This window comes from Elephantulus edwardii, unplaced genomic scaffold (assembly GCF_000299155.1).
Source record: "Elephantulus edwardii isolate Elephantulus edwardi_28Jun2011 unplaced genomic scaffold, EleEdw1.0 scaffold00001, whole genome shotgun sequence".
Taxonomy (NCBI): Eukaryota; Metazoa; Chordata; class Mammalia; order Macroscelidea; family Macroscelididae; genus Elephantulus; species Elephantulus edwardii.
Genome location: NW_006399751.1, coordinates 23,989,424 through 24,007,559, shown reverse-complemented (window position 1 = coordinate 24,007,559; position 18,136 = coordinate 23,989,424). Strand labels below are relative to the sequence as shown.

General features: G+C 37.2%; 1 protein-coding gene across 1 annotated transcript in view; it reads left to right on the top strand.

The window, feature by feature from the left end:
- ANKAR (ankyrin and armadillo repeat containing) overlaps positions 1–18,136 on the top strand; it is an 84,696-nt gene that overhangs the window by 60,292 nt on the left and 6,268 nt on the right. Inside the window, exons 17-20 of the mRNA XM_006878938.1 lie at positions 3,222–3,380; positions 4,114–4,231; positions 7,239–7,348; positions 8,460–8,656. Of these exons, the coding sequence (XP_006879000.1) occupies positions 3,222–3,380; positions 4,114–4,231; positions 7,239–7,348; positions 8,460–8,656 (584 nt within the window). The remainder of the gene's footprint in view (positions 1–3,221; positions 3,381–4,113; positions 4,232–7,238; positions 7,349–8,459; positions 8,657–18,136) is intronic.

The following is an 18,136-nucleotide window of genomic DNA, read 5'->3' as shown; positions in this document are numbered from 1 at the left end:
TCTCCTTCTCCCTCTCTCCCTCTCCCTTCTTCTTTCTCTGTGTTCTACTTCCTCTCCCTCTCCTTATCCTTCTTCCTCTCCCTTACTTTCATCCTAACTCCACAGCTGTTGATGATTTGCAAGACCATGTGCCTGTACTTAAGGTAGAGGGAGACTTGAGGAAGCTAACATAATAGCTAGAAAGTCAATATTTAACCTAACACCACAGTCCACCCCGTGACTTTTGTAGCCATTATTTCTCATTATCTGAAGGATCAGCCTTTCTCTTACCATCATCTATGTTCAGGAAAGGGCAACCCAGGAAGACAAAGTAAAGTATTATAATGAGATTTTACAGCAAAGAGCTGGCGTCGTAAAATCAAAGGGGCTGAACTCGCTCAGCATTTCTTGAGTTCAAGGAACTGAAGAACAAATTCAAGCCTCAAGTTGCAATACTTAAGGATGTTTGGGCAGAATATTGAATGATCCAGGAAACATTAAAAGAAGATGGAAAAAGTATACAGAGTCATTGTACCAAAAGAAATTGGTGGACACAGAAGAATTTCATGAAACAATGTATGAGCAAGAGCAATGAAGGAAGAAGTTCAAACTGCTCTGAAAGAATTGGCAAAAAACAAGGCCCCAGGAGTTGATGGTATACCAATTGATATATTTCAGCAAACAGACACTGCCCTAGATATGCTCAACAAGTTGTGCCAAGAAATCTGGAGGACAGCCACCTGGCAGGCTGACTAGAGGAGATATATATTTGTTCCCATTCCAAAGAAAGGTGATGCAACAGAGTGTGGAAATTATGGAACACATTATCATGCAAATAAGATTTTGCTGAAAATTATCCTAAAATGACTGGAACAGCATATCAACAGAGAACTGCCAGAAGTGCAGGGTTTAGAAAAGCCTGAGATACTAGGGATATTGTAGGTAATGTTAGATGGATCTTGGCTGAAAGCAGGGAGTACCAGAGGAATGTCTGTGTTTCATTGATTATGCAAAGGCATTTGACTGTGTGGATCACAACAAACTGTGGCTGACTCTGAGAAGAATGGGAATCACAGAACACTTGATCATGCTAATATGAAACGTTGGACCAGGAGGTAATCGTTGGAACAGAACAAGCGAACACTGCATGGTTCAAATTTGGGAAGGGTGTATGCCAGGGATGCATCCTGTCTTCATACCTTTTCAATCTATATGCAGAACAGATTATCTGGGAGGCTGGACTCTTTCTAGGAGAAATGTGACATCAGAATTGAAGGAAGACTCATCAAAAATCTGCATTATGCAGATGACACAACCCTCCATGCTAAAACTGAGGAGGACCTGAAGTGCTTTCTGCAGAAAGCCAAGGACTGCAGCCTTCTATATGGATTGAAGCTCAACATCAAGAAAACAAAGTTTCTCACCACTGGGCTGACTGGCAACATCATGACGGATGGTGAAGAGATTGAGACTGTTAACAGCTTTAGTTTGCTTGGCTCCACAATCAACACTCTTGGCACCAGCAACCAGGAAACTAAAAGATAAATTGCATTGGGAAAGTTTGCTGTCAGAGATCTCATCAAAGTACTGAAGAGCAATGATATCGGTCTGGAGACCAAGGTGCATGTGATCCAGGTCATAGTCATTGCAATCACTTGCTATGCATCAGAGAGCTGGACAATGACTAGGGATGATAGAAGGTTAATTGGTGCCTTTGAGCTGTGGTGCTGGAGAAGAGTATTGAATATACCATGGACTGCTAGGAGAACAAACAGGTTTGTCCTGCAGAGGGTGAAACCAGGCTGCTCCTTGGAGGCAAGGATTCTGAAGCTTCATCTGACATACTTTGGACATGTTACAAGGAGGGACCAGTCTTTGGAGAGGGATGTCATGCTTGGGAGGGTGAAGGGACAGAGTAGGAGAGTAAGAACCTTCATGAGACAGATTGATTCAGTGACTGGGGTAATGGAAATAGTTGTGTCAGGGACAGTGAGATTGGCACAGGATAGGGCAGAGTTTAGGGCTGTTGTAAATAGGGTCGCTATGAGTCGCAGGTGACTCTTCGGCACATAACAACAAAATGTAAAGCAGCTACTTCATTCCTTATGTATCAGAAATTTTAGTCTTAAGTTTATGAATTTCAATTTGTTGTTTTTGTATTCCTTCTCATTTTCTACCCACATTATTTATTTGGGCTTGCTTTAAAAAAAAAAAAAAAGCAAGAACAGACCAAAAAACCCTTCTAGAACCCTTCGTGAAGCGTTCCATATTTTTAGTTTTGGTACAAAAAAAAAAATAAAAGACCCTAGTAGTGGAGAGACTATGGCATTGCTGTGGACAAATGGTGGCAATGTGTGACCTGAGGCTTTTTGTATTTGTGTTGGTCACAGTTAAAGATTTGGCTGTTCTTGCTGAATGTTTGAAGGAGAAACTGCCTTATAATGGCTCTGAAGCAAACTTTGCTGCATGATTTAACTATAACTACTCTGACTGCTAAGAGAACAAACAGATTTATCTTAGAGAGGGTTAAACCAGAATGCTCCTTGGAGGCAAGGATTCTGGGGCTTCGTCTGACATACTTTGGTCATGTTGTTAGGAGAGACTGGTCCTTGGAGAGGGACATCATGCTTGGGAGGGTGGAGGCCAGGCGCCGGAGGGGAAGGTCCTCTGGGAGATGGATTGATTCGGTGACTGGGGCAATCAGGATGAATGTGTTGGAGGCAATGAGATTGGCACAGGACAGAGCAGAGTTTAGAGCTGTTGTACACAGGGACACTATGAGTCGCAAGCGACTCAACGGCACGTAACAACAAACAACAACACCCTGAGGCCAACCTTGCTGGATGATTTAGATTTGACTGCTGAACTGAAACAGGAGCCTGAACTTACTGAAGAATTGTGCCATGGAACTGTTAGGCTAAAACCTGAACTTGTATTGTGAGATATTCTTTGCCTCCCCCATTCATGTCCATAATAAACCTCAATGTTGCTACTATATATCTGTGAGTCTGTGTCAGCAATGAATGAATACATGAACCTCTTGCTGCTGCCGGGGCTCTACAGGCAACATGTGGCTGGTTCTTTATCTGCTTTCTGCTATGGGGCACTGAAAGGGTTATTCTTACTCCCTCTGGCCTTTCAGAGAGATGCTCATGGCCCTCTTCCCTATATCCTGTTTTCTTCTCCTTAGACAAAAACTAATAGAGCAAACTAAAGGCAATACATGTTTCTCCTATTTTTAGGATATTCGTTTAAGAGCTGGTTATGCAGTAACGCTTTTTGCCTTCAATAATCGCTTTCAACAATACTTAATATTAGAGAATGGAGAAATTACAATATCTCTTTTTGAACCTTTTCTTGAATCAACAATTGAAACTGAGAAGGCAATGGCAGCATTTCAGGTATAAAGTTAGATGATATAATTTTAATTTGTTTAATGAAGACTTGGAAAATTGCAAAAACTTGGAGATCTAGAAATAGGTTGCTCATTTGCAAAATTTAACATGTATTTTGAACAACCTTCTACCTCATAAAAACATTAATAATCTATGGCCATCAAGTTGACAATGTTTTCTTAATCTATGTGTAATTTTACAAATTTAAAGACACTTCTACCTTTGCATCTTATTTGATGCTTATAACTCTGTGAGGTAGGTGGTCTGTGTCCATCTTCTCATGATGGGAAGATAAGATATGATATGAGGATATGATAGCATTTAAGACAGATTTTCTAACTCTGTAGTTTTAGTGGAACACACTGATTCTTAAACCCTGTAACAATTATATGTTCTGGGTCCTTCTTAATCTGATTATTTCTCCCTTCTTTTTTTCTCCCCTATACCCTTTACAAAAGGTACTTTTTTTTTTTGAGCGCAAAAGCTGCAAAATAATACAAAACATGTGATCTATTATGGCCATTGTAATAGCCAGATATAGACAAGTACTCTCAGCTGTAGTCTGTTACTTCCTTCTACTGAAAGCCATCAAATATCTTCCCCTCCAAAAGAAATACAACCCAAATGAGCAAATTAATATGGGGGAAAAAAATCCCAACAAAACACAAATCTCAATAAAAGCTTCACTGGTGAAACTACGTAGAAGATATTCAATGTTCTATGTGTCTTTTTTCCCCAGATTATCATATTAGCTAAAGTTATTGTAGATGTGGATCACATTGTTTTGTGTGCAAGAGGTGTTACTATTTTAGTTGAAAGTCTATATTCAAGCGAGGCCAACACTATTATCTTGGCAGGTAAGGAATAACTAAACATTAAGTATATCCACATAAAGTTCTTTTTAAAAGAATGTATTCTAAGCAATACTAAAATAATAAGCATGTAAGTTATCACTTGGATAGTAAAATGAATTTTTTCTTTTTTAAAATTATTAAATTTTATTAATTTTAATGAACATTTACAGAGATTTTGAGTTTTCATTCATTCATTGTTGCACTATTTTCTCTACCCTCCTCCCCAGTTAGTTCTTCTTCCCCCCCCCCTTGGAAGTCTGTTTTAATTGTCCAATTGCCACGGTGCTTGTCAAAACCAGTTCTGATTAATCTCCTTTGTCAGTGTGTCCTTTGCCATTCCCTATCACTTCTCCCTGAGAGAGACTTCACCCTGATTCATAAGGAAAAGGGGATGGCGTATTCTCTTAGCTACTTCCTGCTGAAAAGGGACGCTGTAGGTTTCAGGGTAAAGATCTTCTCTCACTACTCTAAAGGGCACCTTTGGCAATAGGAAACACATAGACTATTATGGAGATTGATTTTGGAGTTTAGATGCACTGTTTTCAATTGTGCTTGGCCATACCTCTTTATATCCTTGAAGATGTATCATGGAAGTGTTGCAGCCTAGAAGACACAAATTTAACTAACAAGTTAAAAGTACATGAGTCAAAAATTAAAAAGCAATAATATGCCAAGTAGAGGCTCTAATAGTGGCACAAATCAAGTTACAGAGCGAAGGTAGTTCTTACAATAAAAGGCCTATTGACCAGCACTTTGTCTATTATAGTATAAAGGTTAGGAACCACAAGATGTAGAGGCTCAACTATGTCATTTATTGTTCTTAAGTCCTGAAACAAATTCCATCTACCACTGGGTTGTTTTACAACTGGGAAGTCCGCATGCCAGGCAGAGGTGAAGTAAGGAACTGATTATGAGGTTTTCCGTCAATTCTAACAACTAAGAAATAGTGAGAAGAGTTGGGACTTCGGAAGGCTTTTAGGACCAATTAGTAGGCTCTTGTGTCCAGGAGAAAACGAATATACTTACCAGTAATGTTAATGCTCACCCACAGCTCTTCTGGGAGGATCTAATCATTGAAGCGTCCTCCTTTGTTTCCAGCTGGGAGCTGGGGTCTGTCAGTCCTGTCAGCTACGAGGACCTGATGAGGGCCACCCTTGCCAAGTGTCCTTCAGATCCACACTTAAAGCAAGTGAGTGGGAGCTTCCTCTCTACTCCCTTGCCTATCTGTGGCTCTCGTCTGTGACACTGTCTACTAAAGTGGCCCAGCTTTCCACAGTGGAAGCAATTCTGACCTCCTTTATTACCTTTGGGTGGCACTGTATATGAGTAAGACTTCCTTTTCCTGACACAGGCCCTAAACTGGCAGCAATAGCTGCCCCAATAATTTTGGCCATTCTCTGGTCTTTTCTCTTCCCTCTAGATCCCAGTTATTAAAAGAGGGAAAAATTTAAACAAATGTATAACAAATAATTTTGAACATTATAATCTTTTAAGCTTAAGGCTAGAAATATTAACAATATCATCATTTCCAATCCAGAGATACATGTTCCAATAGAGTTCCTATTTTCCATAAATGGTTTTGGTAAAAGGAATGTTGTAAATGTGGATACATTTCCAGTATTCCTCCTCCATGCCACGATATAGTGTTATTAGCATGAGTAGTTATAAATCCATTGCCATCCTTACTCTAACTTAATTCTTTTTTTAAAAAATGTAAAATGAATTCTTGTAAGCATTTTTGGAATAAGTCTACATGTAACAATGGGATTCTGAGCTCCATCCTAAATGGAAGTTGAGTAATTTTAAACACAATCTTTTTACTTTCTTGTCTACTTATTTTTTAAAAAATTATACTAGTTTATTTACAAAATTTGAATACATCGTTTTTCAGATCAAATTCTTCCAACCAGATTCTTCCAATTTTTCTCATTCCCCCCCCCCATCAAATTGTACAACCCAACTTCTATTTGTCTAGGGTATTAAATGACTATGACACATCCGTGAATTACCAACAGAATTAGCACACTGATTTAGTTATCCAGTGGGTGGCAAATTTAGACTTAATTACTCTGGTATCCTTTTAACTAGTTGTACTCATCATAAGAGTTCTTCTCATTGCTACAGAAGACAGAACAAAGCGAAATTTTCCAATGGCATAATTGAGACTCTTGATGTTAGCTACGTGACTATCAACTCTCAACCTCATCCTCTAGCCAGCTTATAATATCAACAAATCATCTCAATGCTGTCAAATCAGAACCAACTCATAACTGATGTGCTAGCAGATTTTCAAAAGGCTATAAATTGCATGATTGGCCATTTCCCATCTTTCTTCTTTGGAGTAGAGCTGGTGGCTTTGAAACATCAGTGAGCCTTTGGGTTATCAGCACACTCTATGGATTATGCCAGCAGAACTCCATTAAAAACTCAAACTTATGGCCATCAAGTTGAGTAGGTGAAGAAAAATACAATATTTGTTACTGTCTCAATTTATCACTTTCTCAAAGCAACATAAAATAATGTAAGAACCAGAGCCCCAAAATAAGGTGGTATTTTCTAACTGAAATGGATCACTGGAGGCACCTAAGGAAACTCTTCTTGCTGTCACAGAATAGAATTTTGTTTTTGCCTTTTTAATGTATCTTTTTTATGTTGCCATATTTTTTAATACATAAAATTTTTATTTTACACTGGTTTACTTACAAAATCTGTATACATTGTTTTTCATGCTGAATCTTTCCCATTTCCTTAGCCCACCTATTTTTAATGGAGTATATGAACAGATTCTTGCAAGATTCTTATATAATGTAATTTAATTTTTACAATTTTTGACAAAATATCAAGCTGTAATATTAAATAAAATTTCTTTTATATTTAGTATGTAAATGCTTTTTCCTAGCATTTCACTAGTAAGAACACATGAAATTCAACTGTTCTATAATATTTACATCATAGTACACACATCAGTTAATGCAATGATACAATAGTTGTTTTCTTGTTTAATTTATAGGAAATTTAATAGCTAGCCTGGCTCATTGTAGAGCTGGTATTCCTGAAGCATTTACCACCTTGGGTACAGTCCAGCGGCTATGCTACCATTTATATTCAGAGCAAGAGGAGGTAAAAAAACAAAACTAATTCTAAAATGTAACATGCTAAAAACATAATTTGCCTCTTTAGTTTATTTTTTCACAAGTTAGCTGTATTTTATAGTTGATGCTACTTAGTTACATTCTTTTTCTAGTATTTATTAGTTAAGCCTAATGTTCAGAATTCTTGCTCCTTTAAAAATAAACATTTGCATTATTTTCAAGAGTTAAAATTAGGTGGGCCCTAGAATTTATATTTTTAACAAGTTGCCAGGTGATGCTAAAGCTGCATGACACTGTAAAGTATGTCAACCTCTGGTACCCTGCTTTGAAGTCAGTTTGTGTGCCTTCATTCTATGGACTTTTAAATGTTCCTAACTATTAAATTATGTAAGAATTTCTTATGAAAAAATTAATTATTTGAAGATCAAAGGTTAGAGTATTTCCTTCAAAGAGAAAGAGTGAAACATTTCCTTGAGTTCTCTAGCCTGATACTGGTTTCTTAGTTTTTATTAGTGGAAAACTAAGTAGATTTCCTTTAATTTTAATCTATACTCTGTTTCCTTAGACTAATATTTCTAGTCATGTTTTCCTATTATTGTCACCCAGGCTGTCTTGAAAAATTCCCACACTCAGGCGGTAGCCCAGAAAAATTAAGTCAGAATTAATTTTGCGATCCAGGCATGAGTAGTTTTCAAAGCTGCTCAGGTGATCGCAATGCACAGCAAAGATTGAGATACATTGTCTTATTCTCATATAGCACAGTAGTTCTTACTCTGATAGCATATTGGGAACATCTGTGACACTTAAAAAAATTAGTTAGGTTTAATTGGATGGAGTCTGGGCTTTTCACTACCCCACACCCTCCACTGGGTGGAGTTAGGGCTTTTTCTTTCTTTTTTTAAAAAATATAAACTTTCAAAAAAATTACAAACTTTCCAGCTCTCCAAGTGATTAAAAAATGGCCAAGGTTCAGAACAACTAAAAATCAAGAGCATCCAACTTCTCTAGAGGTGCATCATAGCTTGCCTTCAGCTTAGCGTATATGCTTGTATCTACTTGAAACTTTCAAATGAAGTCTCTATTAAGAATGCTGGGTTGAACATTTTTAAGACCAAACAATTGTTTTTTTCTTTATTTAGGTCCGAACAGCTTGCTCTTGTGCTCTTGGTTACCTAACTTACAATGCAAATGCCTTCCGCATCCTTTTACAGGAATGTAGAAACAAGCCTAACCAATTCATTCGTATTAAAAATAACATCAGCAAAGATGCAAGTATTAACCCTAGATTTTTAAAGGAATATGAGATACAGCAAAAAGTGGGACTTCCTTCATTAAGGTATTGTGCTTATATTTGAAATCACTATAGTGATTGACCATCAGAGGAGCTTTTTTAATATTGTCCAACGAAACTTATCTTAGACATGAATAAATTCTCTGGATACCAGAGGATAAACTTTATTTTAAATGTTCACTACCAAAATCTGTTCTTAATACAATTTAGTGTCATCAGAATTATGGGTACAGATAAGAATACAACTAGATTATGGGAATCTTTTCTGTCTAAGATTATTCACATTCCAGAAAAGTTTTTGACAGGCTAGCCTCATATATGATCCTGGAATCCACTCTTGGGTAGACTATGGTACATTGGAGAGTTCTGAATCAACCAGCAATGCTACCATGACCTTCACATCAAATAGTTTCTCTAGAATTGATTCAAAGTTGGGCCGACTCCAGTTGTTAGAACAGGGCTAGTGTATGATGATGTTTGCTAGACATTTACTCAGAGTATTTTGCCTCAAAGAATAATTTCCTTATAATGTGCATATTTTCTTCTAGAAATATAACAGAAATAGAAATAGGCGTTAAAAACTGCCTCTGTTGCATAGTGCCAGTTGTACTAACCAAAGGCTGGATGTTTCTGGTGGTTTAAATTCATCAGTGGCTCACCCAGAGAAAAATGGGCAATCTCCTCCCATTATGAGTAATCATCTTGGAAACCTGATGTATGATTGCTATGATTCAGAGTCAATTACATGTACTCAGGATGTACTATCAACTCTATGATAAGGGAAAATAATATAATACAATAATGTATTATGGTATCATAAGTCACTTTTAAATATATAGAGAAATGAGTACATCTTCATGGTCACTTTAATTTAAAAGTCTTTGAAAATTGAAAAACCTAACCTGGTTCATCATCTTACATAATAACCTAGGAATCTAAACCATAATTTGCTGTACTTGATAATGTTAAAAAATCATTGGTTCAAAAAAGGATCAATAACCTAACTTTAAGAGATAAACCACAAAATTTTAGAGGAGGTGACCTTGTATTTGGCAATAGATTCTTAGATATGATAATAGTAGCAAAAGAAAAAATAAACTAGTCTTCAACAAAAGTAAAAGTTCTTACATCAAAGGGCTTTAGCAAGGAAATAAAAATTCAAACCACCTACATAATGGAGAACATATTTGGAAATTATTTTATGTGATAAGAGCTTAATATCCATAATGTATAAAAGAATTTAACAGAAACACAGCTCAGTTTATAAAACCCCACCAAACCAACCACAAGGGGCTTGAAAATATTTCCTTAAAGAAGCTAGACAGATGGCCCATAAGCACATGAACATGATTAATATTAATAGTCATAAGGGAAATGCAAATCAAAACCACAATGAAATACCACTTCATACTAGAATGTGATAAAATGTAAAAAGAGCAAGGATCACATGGGGACAGCCATATTTGACCTTTATCAGTTAAAAAAAAGGAAATGGTCCCCATCAACAACATAAAATCAATTCCTATGAAGTCAGACATGTCCCCAATGTTCCTGTACCTCTTTCTACTCATCCCAGCACCAATTTTATTACTTACCTGGGTCCAAAATCTGTTATGATAGCGCACAGACCACACAGAACCATATTGGGGAAGTTAAGAGGTTATAATCCAGGTAACAGCAGAATTCAGTTAGTATAGCATCTGAAATATGCTAACAGGCACCTCAGCCTTGAGACTTGTGGCTTAAGGCCAGTGTTATAAAGTTCTCAGTCCAATATTGAGTGGCTTTCTCTGCTCCTCCCCCCAAGCTGTCCAACACACTTGGGCAAAGGCTCTTCATTTAGCTCTCATTCTGTCTGGGAGGGGGTAAAGGGGAAAAGTAGTAATTCTAAGGCAACTCCATCTCACATTGGTTCTGATTCTCTGGCTCAGTTATGGCTGTTGCCATAGGTGTAACTGAAACAAGAATTTCTGAGTCCAAAGGACATTTTACATTTTCTTACTGTTTATTTATTTTTTATTAATTAATTGGGAAGAACAGAAAAATTTGCAGTTATTGATGCAACAATGAATGAATGGAATTCCAACTCCTTGCTATTGTAAACAAAGCCACGATAAACATGGGAATGCATATATCTACTTGGATGTCATTTATGGTCTCTTTAGGGTATATTCCCAGTAGTGGAATTGCTGGGTCAAATGGTATCTCTATTTGCAACTTTTTGAGAAAGCGCCACATCACTTTCCACAGTGGTTGTTACTGTTTATTTTTTACTGGCAGGTAAGGTAATCTTCTGCCTGCTGCTAGGATCCCTTAATTTAATGGTGAGATTAGTCAATCCCCTTGTAAATTCACAGGATTGGACATACCTTTTGTGGGTAGGCTAATATGCTCTGTTCACATATTCCTGATCCACATGGTCAAGTCAGTCAATGGCTAGGAAAGTAATTTTGAAAAATAAACTCATAACTCCACACATAGGTATAACATTATTTGTCCTGAAATAAAACAAAAACAGCCAAATTATTTAAGTATTTCATCAAAGAAGCTACACAAATGGAATGTATATGTTAAAACAGAAAAATTGGCAGTTATTGATGATATGAGTGTAAAATGGGGTGACCATTATAAGTTTGACAACTCCTAATAAATATATAGAGCTACCGTGTTGTTGTTGTTGTTGTTAAGTGCCACATGGAGTTGAGTACAACTCAGAGTGACCCTATGAACAATGGTTCTGAATCCTATCACATGACATCATCTCTCTATTTGACCAACTTGAGCCCATTGATGAGCTCACTGTATCAATCCACCTGGTTGAGGGTCTTTCTCTATTTCACCATCCCTCAGCTTCCCCAAGCATGATGTCCTTCTTCAAGGAATGGCCTCTCCTAGCAATGTATCCAAAGTATGTGACATGAAGGTTTATCATCTTTGCCTCCAAGGAACACCGTGGCTGCACCTTCTCCATAGAACATTCAATACTCTTCTCCAACAACACATTTTGAAGGCTTCAGTTCTTCTTCTGTAATCCTTATTTATCCATTGTCCAGCTCTCAGCAGCATAGCAAGTGATTGAAAAGAGTATAGACCGAATCATGCACACCTTTGTCCTCAAACTAACATTATTGCTTTTCAATTATTTGGAGAGACCCTTGACTGCAAACTTTCCCAGTGTAATATGTCTCTTGATCTTCTGTTGGTACCAACTGTATTGGTTTTGGATCCAAGTAAGATGAAGTTAATGACAGTGTCAATTTTTTCTGCATCAGCCATGATGTTGCCTATTGCTTTAAAGGTGAGATATTTTGTTTATTGATGTTAGCATGCAATCCATTTTGAAGGCTATTGTCTTTGATCTTCTGCAGAGTACTCCTTGTAGATAAAGATGACAAAACTTCATCTCTCATACTTTGGACAGGTAGCTAGGTGAAGGTATTCCTTGGAAAGGGATATCATACTTGGGAAGATGGAGTGTCAGCAATGGAGAGTAAGACCCCCAATGAGATGGACTGACAAGACAGCTTCAGTAATGGGCTTGAGTGTGTAAGAGATGTTGAAGATGGCACAGAAAAAGGCAAGGTTCAGGTCAGCTACTCAAAGGGTTGCTATGAGTCTTACTCAACCTGAGGACACCTAACAACAACAACATGTTAATTAGATGGATCTTTGGTGGTCTTGTGACAAGGAGCTGCACTGCCAACCCCAAGACGCACACACAGTTCAAATCCACTAGCTTCTAAGCAGAAGAAAAATGGGCAGTCTCATCTCATGCAATTTACTGCCTCTGAAAACCCACTGGAGAGTTAGCTGTGAATCACTCCCAACTCAACGGCACATAACAACAATCATAATATTTTTATTATAAGAATCTCTGATGGCTTCGTGGTAAGGAGTTGCCCTGCTAATGAGAAAGATGAGCAATCTCTTCCTGTGCAATTTAACTGCCTCTGAAAACCTACTGGAGGGTCAGCTGTGAGTTGGTTCCAACTACACGACACATAGCAACAACTACATTTATTATATTTGGTGTATTTCTGTGTCTAGGTAAGTTTCTGATGTTGTCATACATGTTAATTTTGTAATGTTGTCTGTTGTTGGGTTTCAGTGCAAAGAACTTCCTTTAGATGTCTTGTAAGGTTGTTATAGTTTCACAGATTCTCTTAGTTTATCTGATAATGCCCTAATTTCACCATGATATTTAAGAGATCTTTTTTCTGGGCATAGAATTCTTGGTTGGCATTTTTTTTCCTTTCAGGGTTTTATATCCATTATTCCATTTCTTTCTTTGTTTCTGCTGAGAAATTGGAGCTTAATACTATTGGTTCTCATTTGTAGGTAATTCTTGATTTTTCCCAAGCTATTTTCCATTTTCTTTGTTTTAATTTTGGAATATTTACTTATGAGATGCCATGGTGTTTTTATTTTTAGATTTGTTCTGTTTGGGATTCTCTCAAGTTCCCGAATGCATATTTTAAATTTTTTGTATTCAGGAATTTTTCATCCAGCAAATCTTCAATTCTAACACTCTTTCTCTCTCTAACACATTCTCTAATACTCTCTCTCTCTCTCTCTGTGTGTGTGTGTTCTCAACTATTCTGGAATTTCAATCCACTTGATTCTGTTCTACATAATTCTTGTGCTTTCTTTCCATTTTTACCGATTGTTCCTCTAGTTGATTGCCTTTGAGGCTTTGTCCTCTCTTTCACTAACTAAGCCTCTGTTCCATTTCTTCAGTTCTACTTTTTTGTCCTTCCAAAACAGAATTGATTTCTGAAATTTGTCTTAATATTTGGAATTTCAATTTGAATTTGCTGGTTTCTTATTGCTTTAATTTTTTTTCTTTTCCTTTCTCTAACTTGATCTTGCATAGTTTTTAAAATTTTACTGTATGTGGATGACACTTATCTTTCTTTTGAATTCCTTATCAGGAAGTTCCAATAGTTTTTCTTCCTCTGCAATGTTTTCTGGTTCTTTACTTTGACCACTTTGTCATACCATCTTATCCTGATTTTTTAAAGTAGTATAAAGCTATCTGTTGCCCCTGAAATATTGTGGTGTTCTGCTTTTGTATTATTGTTTTGATATATCAGATTAATCCATTCAAGTGTGTTGCACCACTTGTTAATTTTTATAAATTCTTATTGTTTCATGCCATCTTCTTTTGGATTTGATGATGGAAGTGTGTGTATAATTATCTTGTTTCTGTAGAGCAGGGGAGGGCAGACTGGGCTAGTGTTGGTTGCAATCTTTAGTTGATCAGGAGCTGGTTTTGCCTGATTGGTTCAGCTCTAAGAGGTTGTCTGAGACAGAGCAGAAACAGTACATGGTGTATACAGAGCCACGAGTGTCTTGCTGAAGGGGCCAGAGGGAATGAGAATAACACAGCCCTTTACTACCCAAGAGCAGAAAGCAGATAAAGAGCCCATATCCCAGCCCCATTTTCCCTCAAGAGCCATAGCAATAGCAAGAGTCTGTTTATTAATTGCTAACTTACAGGCTTACAGTTCTAGTAACAACAATGTGGTTTACTAGAGAAGGAAATTGGAGAGTGTGGGAGGCAAAGAATACCACCCAATGCAAATCCAAGTTTTAGACCACATTGCCAAGGCACAATTCTGCAATTAGTCCAGGCTCCTGTTTCAGTTCAGCAGTCAAATCCAAGTCAAATTCTCCACCAGTCAAATTCTCTTGGTCATACATGGGATGTTCAGTGCTCTTCTCCATCATCACAGGTCAAAGGTGTCAACTCTTTTTCTGTCATCCTTATTCATTGTCCAGTTCAATCCCTGTGTTGGAGTACATGTATTTAGTTGCCATTTATACAGGTTTTTTTTTTTTAAAAAAGTATTTTCAATGAATAAATAATTCAATTCGTAAAACTTTATCTTTCAATCTCTATCCTCATTTTTGTGACCAAGGCCATATTTTTCAACTACTAGTCCTCCTCCTTTGTTTCCAACTTTTGGATTCTAGTCACCAATTATTATTAATGTGTCTTGATTGCATGTTTGATCGATTTCAGACTGCAAAATTTGGAAATCCTGTGGCACAAAGGATATCATTGCTGATATCAGATGAATCTTGGCTGAAAGCATAGATTACCAGAAAGGTGATTACTTGTGTTTTATTGATTATGCAAATACATTTGATCATATGGATCATAACAAATTATGGCTAACACTGAGAAGGAGAATCCCACAAAACTTAATTGTGCTCAAGCAAAACCTTTACATAGACCAAGAAGCTATTGTCTGAACAGAACAAGGGAACATTAGTTTAAAATCAGAAAAGGTGTGTATCATGGTTGTTTCCATTCTCCATAATTATTCTCTCTATATGCTGAGCAAATCATTCAAGAAATTGGACTCTATGAAGAACAGTGTGATATGACTGGAGGAAGTTTCATCAACACCCTCTGTTAGGTAGATTGTGGTCGTGTATTGTTCATAATGGCTTCCTTGGCCGTTAATTTTGACTTTGCCATGATGATGTGGGAAAATATGCAAATAGGGTGTATTAGCCTATCCACATAGGGATTGTCTCATCTTGACACTAAATTGAGCAGATTCAGCAGCGGATTTTAATAATCTCACCACCAGCAGAAAAGATGTGCAGTGTGAACCCTTCAGGGCCAGAGATTCTTCTGCCAGCTTGACCTACAGCAGCAGCAGTGAACCAGAGGTCTGACATGAGATAAAGTCGACCTTGAGACTGCTAAAAGCCTTTTACAAAAGTCTTTTGGAGGACTGGGGAGGGGGGAGGGTAGAAGGGGGTGCCATAATTGGCATAACTAAGGACTCTGTAACACTTTCCTAAAGCTTAGAGGCTGGAGTGCCTGTGAGCATGTTTGAGAAGCTGACCTGATTGTATTTATTGTCAACCAGAATTTTAGACTTCCCTAATATGGTTCTGTGTGGTCTGTGAGCTATTGCAATGGATTTCAGACCCTATAGAACAATAAGATTTGTGTTAGGATAAGCAGAAAGCGGTGTGGGAGTGTGGTGGATATATCTGTTCTCATGGGAATTAGTTTTGTGCTGTGATGCTGTTGATAATATACTTACCCATTTCAAGTTGGTAGAGATTAGATATGGACATTCCTTGCACCACCCTTGCTCATTTTACACAGATAAAACAACCTTGCTTGCATAAAATGAAGATGATTTGAAGAAACTGCCGAAGATCAAAGGCTACAGTCTTCAATATGAATTACATCTCAACATAAGAAAACAAAACATTCTCACCACTGGGTCAATAGGTTAACATCATGATAGATGGAGAATAAACTGAAGTTTTATTTCATTTCACTTGGGTCCACAATCAATTACTATAACAGAAGTTGAGAAATCAGAAAATGCACTGCTATGGGAAAATCTGCTGTCAAAGATTGCTCATAAGTGCTAAAACGCAAGGATGTCAGTTTAAAGACTAAGGACTATTCCAAACCATGGTCTTTTCCCTTTCTTCCTATGCATTTGAAACAATGAATAAGGACGACAGAAGAATATCAAACAGAGAAAGGAAACACTGCATGATTCTGAATTAGGAAAGGTGTATGTCAGAGATGCATCCTATCTCTATACTTTTCAATCTATGTGTGGAACACATCATTCAGGAGGCTGGAATTTATGAGGAGGATGTGGCATCAGAATTGGAGGAAGTTCATCAACAAACTGCATTATGCAGATGATACAAGCTTGCTTGCTGAAACTGAGGGGGACCTGAAGAGTTTACTGCAGAAAGTCAGAGACTGATGTCTTCAATATCAACTGAAGCTCAACACCAAGAAAACAAAGATTCTCACCACTGGGCTAATTGGCAGCATCCTGATAGATGCAAAAGAGATTGAGATTGTTAATAATTACATCTTGCTTAGTTTCACAATAAATGCTCTTGACACCAACAGTCAGAAAATCAAAAGACAAATTTGATTGGGAAAAATCTACTGTCAAGGACCTCTTTAGAGTACTGAAGAGCAATGATGTCAGTCTAGAGAATAAGGTACACCGGGTCCAGGCCATCATCTTCACAATTACTTGCTATGCATCAGAGAGCTGGAAAATGATAGAAGAAGAATTGAGACCTTTGAGTTGTGGTGCTAGAGAAGAGTACATTATACTTGCTTATAATTTACAATTCTAAGCATTGATTCAACAGGCCATTTTAGGCATATTTTGTTTTCAATATAATGTTGTTTTCTCCAGATTACATTACTAAAAGTTGAATCATTGAATCCAAAGGCAAATTCTTAAGTAGTTTTCTTAGATATTGTCAACATCCGTTGCACAATGGCTGTAACTGCTTGTATTCCTTGGAGTAACGTATGAGTGATCCAACCATCTCATCAAATATTGCCAGGATTTTGAATTTTTGCCAATATGATATGTGAAAAATGCTATCTTAGAATGTTTCAATTTACATTTCTCTAATTACAAGTAACACTGTTTTTCTCTGAAAAAGGATAAGAAAAACCAGGAATATTTTTACAATAAGCTGAGTACTAAAAATTAAAATTCTAGTTCTCTATGTTAATATTACCTGCTGTAGACTGGCACTCAACTCATAGCTACATAGCTAATTCTGTAAATAACATGGGAAGAAATGGCTCCTCTTTTTATATTATTATTATTATTAATTTTTAATGAAAATTTAGAGACTTGGGATTTCCATTCATTCATTGTTGCACTTTTCTCCCTGTACACCTCCTCTCCCCGACTACACTCTTCTCTTTGAAAAGTAAAAGAAAAAAATCTTTCATTGTTTTACAATCCTTCCCCCCAGGTCCACTCCACTATGCAGCCTTTTTCCTGGACATCTGTCATGACAATACTTAATCACATATCCCTTGTAAACAGTTTTCTCCGTTATCTGTTTCAATGCAGTATACATTATTTATCCCATCTTTCTCAGTCTCCCTCCAACCCCGAAGTCAGTCCTCTTTTACAACAGTGGCATTATGCAGTATTTGTCCTTTTGTGACTGAGATATTTCACTCAGCATAATGTCTTCCAGGGTCACCTGGAATATTTCATGAGTTCCTTGTTTTTCAATGCAGCATAGTATTCCATTGTGTGAATAAACCACAGCTTCTCTATCCATTTGTTTGCTGATGGGCACTTAGGTTGTTTCCATCTCATTGCTATTGTGAACAAAGTTGTGATAAACATGGGTGTGTACATATCTGCTTGGGTGGAGGTTATGGTCTATTTAGGGTATATTCCCAGTAGTGGCATCGCTGGGTCAAATGGTATCTCTATTTGCAACATTTTGAGAAAGCACCACACCATTTTCCACTGTGGTTGCACCATTTTACACTTCCACCAGCAGTGAATAAGGGTTCCAGTTTCTCCACAACCTCGCCAGCATTTATTGCTTGCTGTTCTGTTAATTTTTTTTTCTATATTTTATTAATTTTCATAAACATTTACAGAGATTTGGGGTTTCCATTCATTCATTCTTGCACTATTCTCTCTACCCTCCTCCCAGTTTGTTCTTGTCCAAATGCCACAGTGCTTGTCAAAG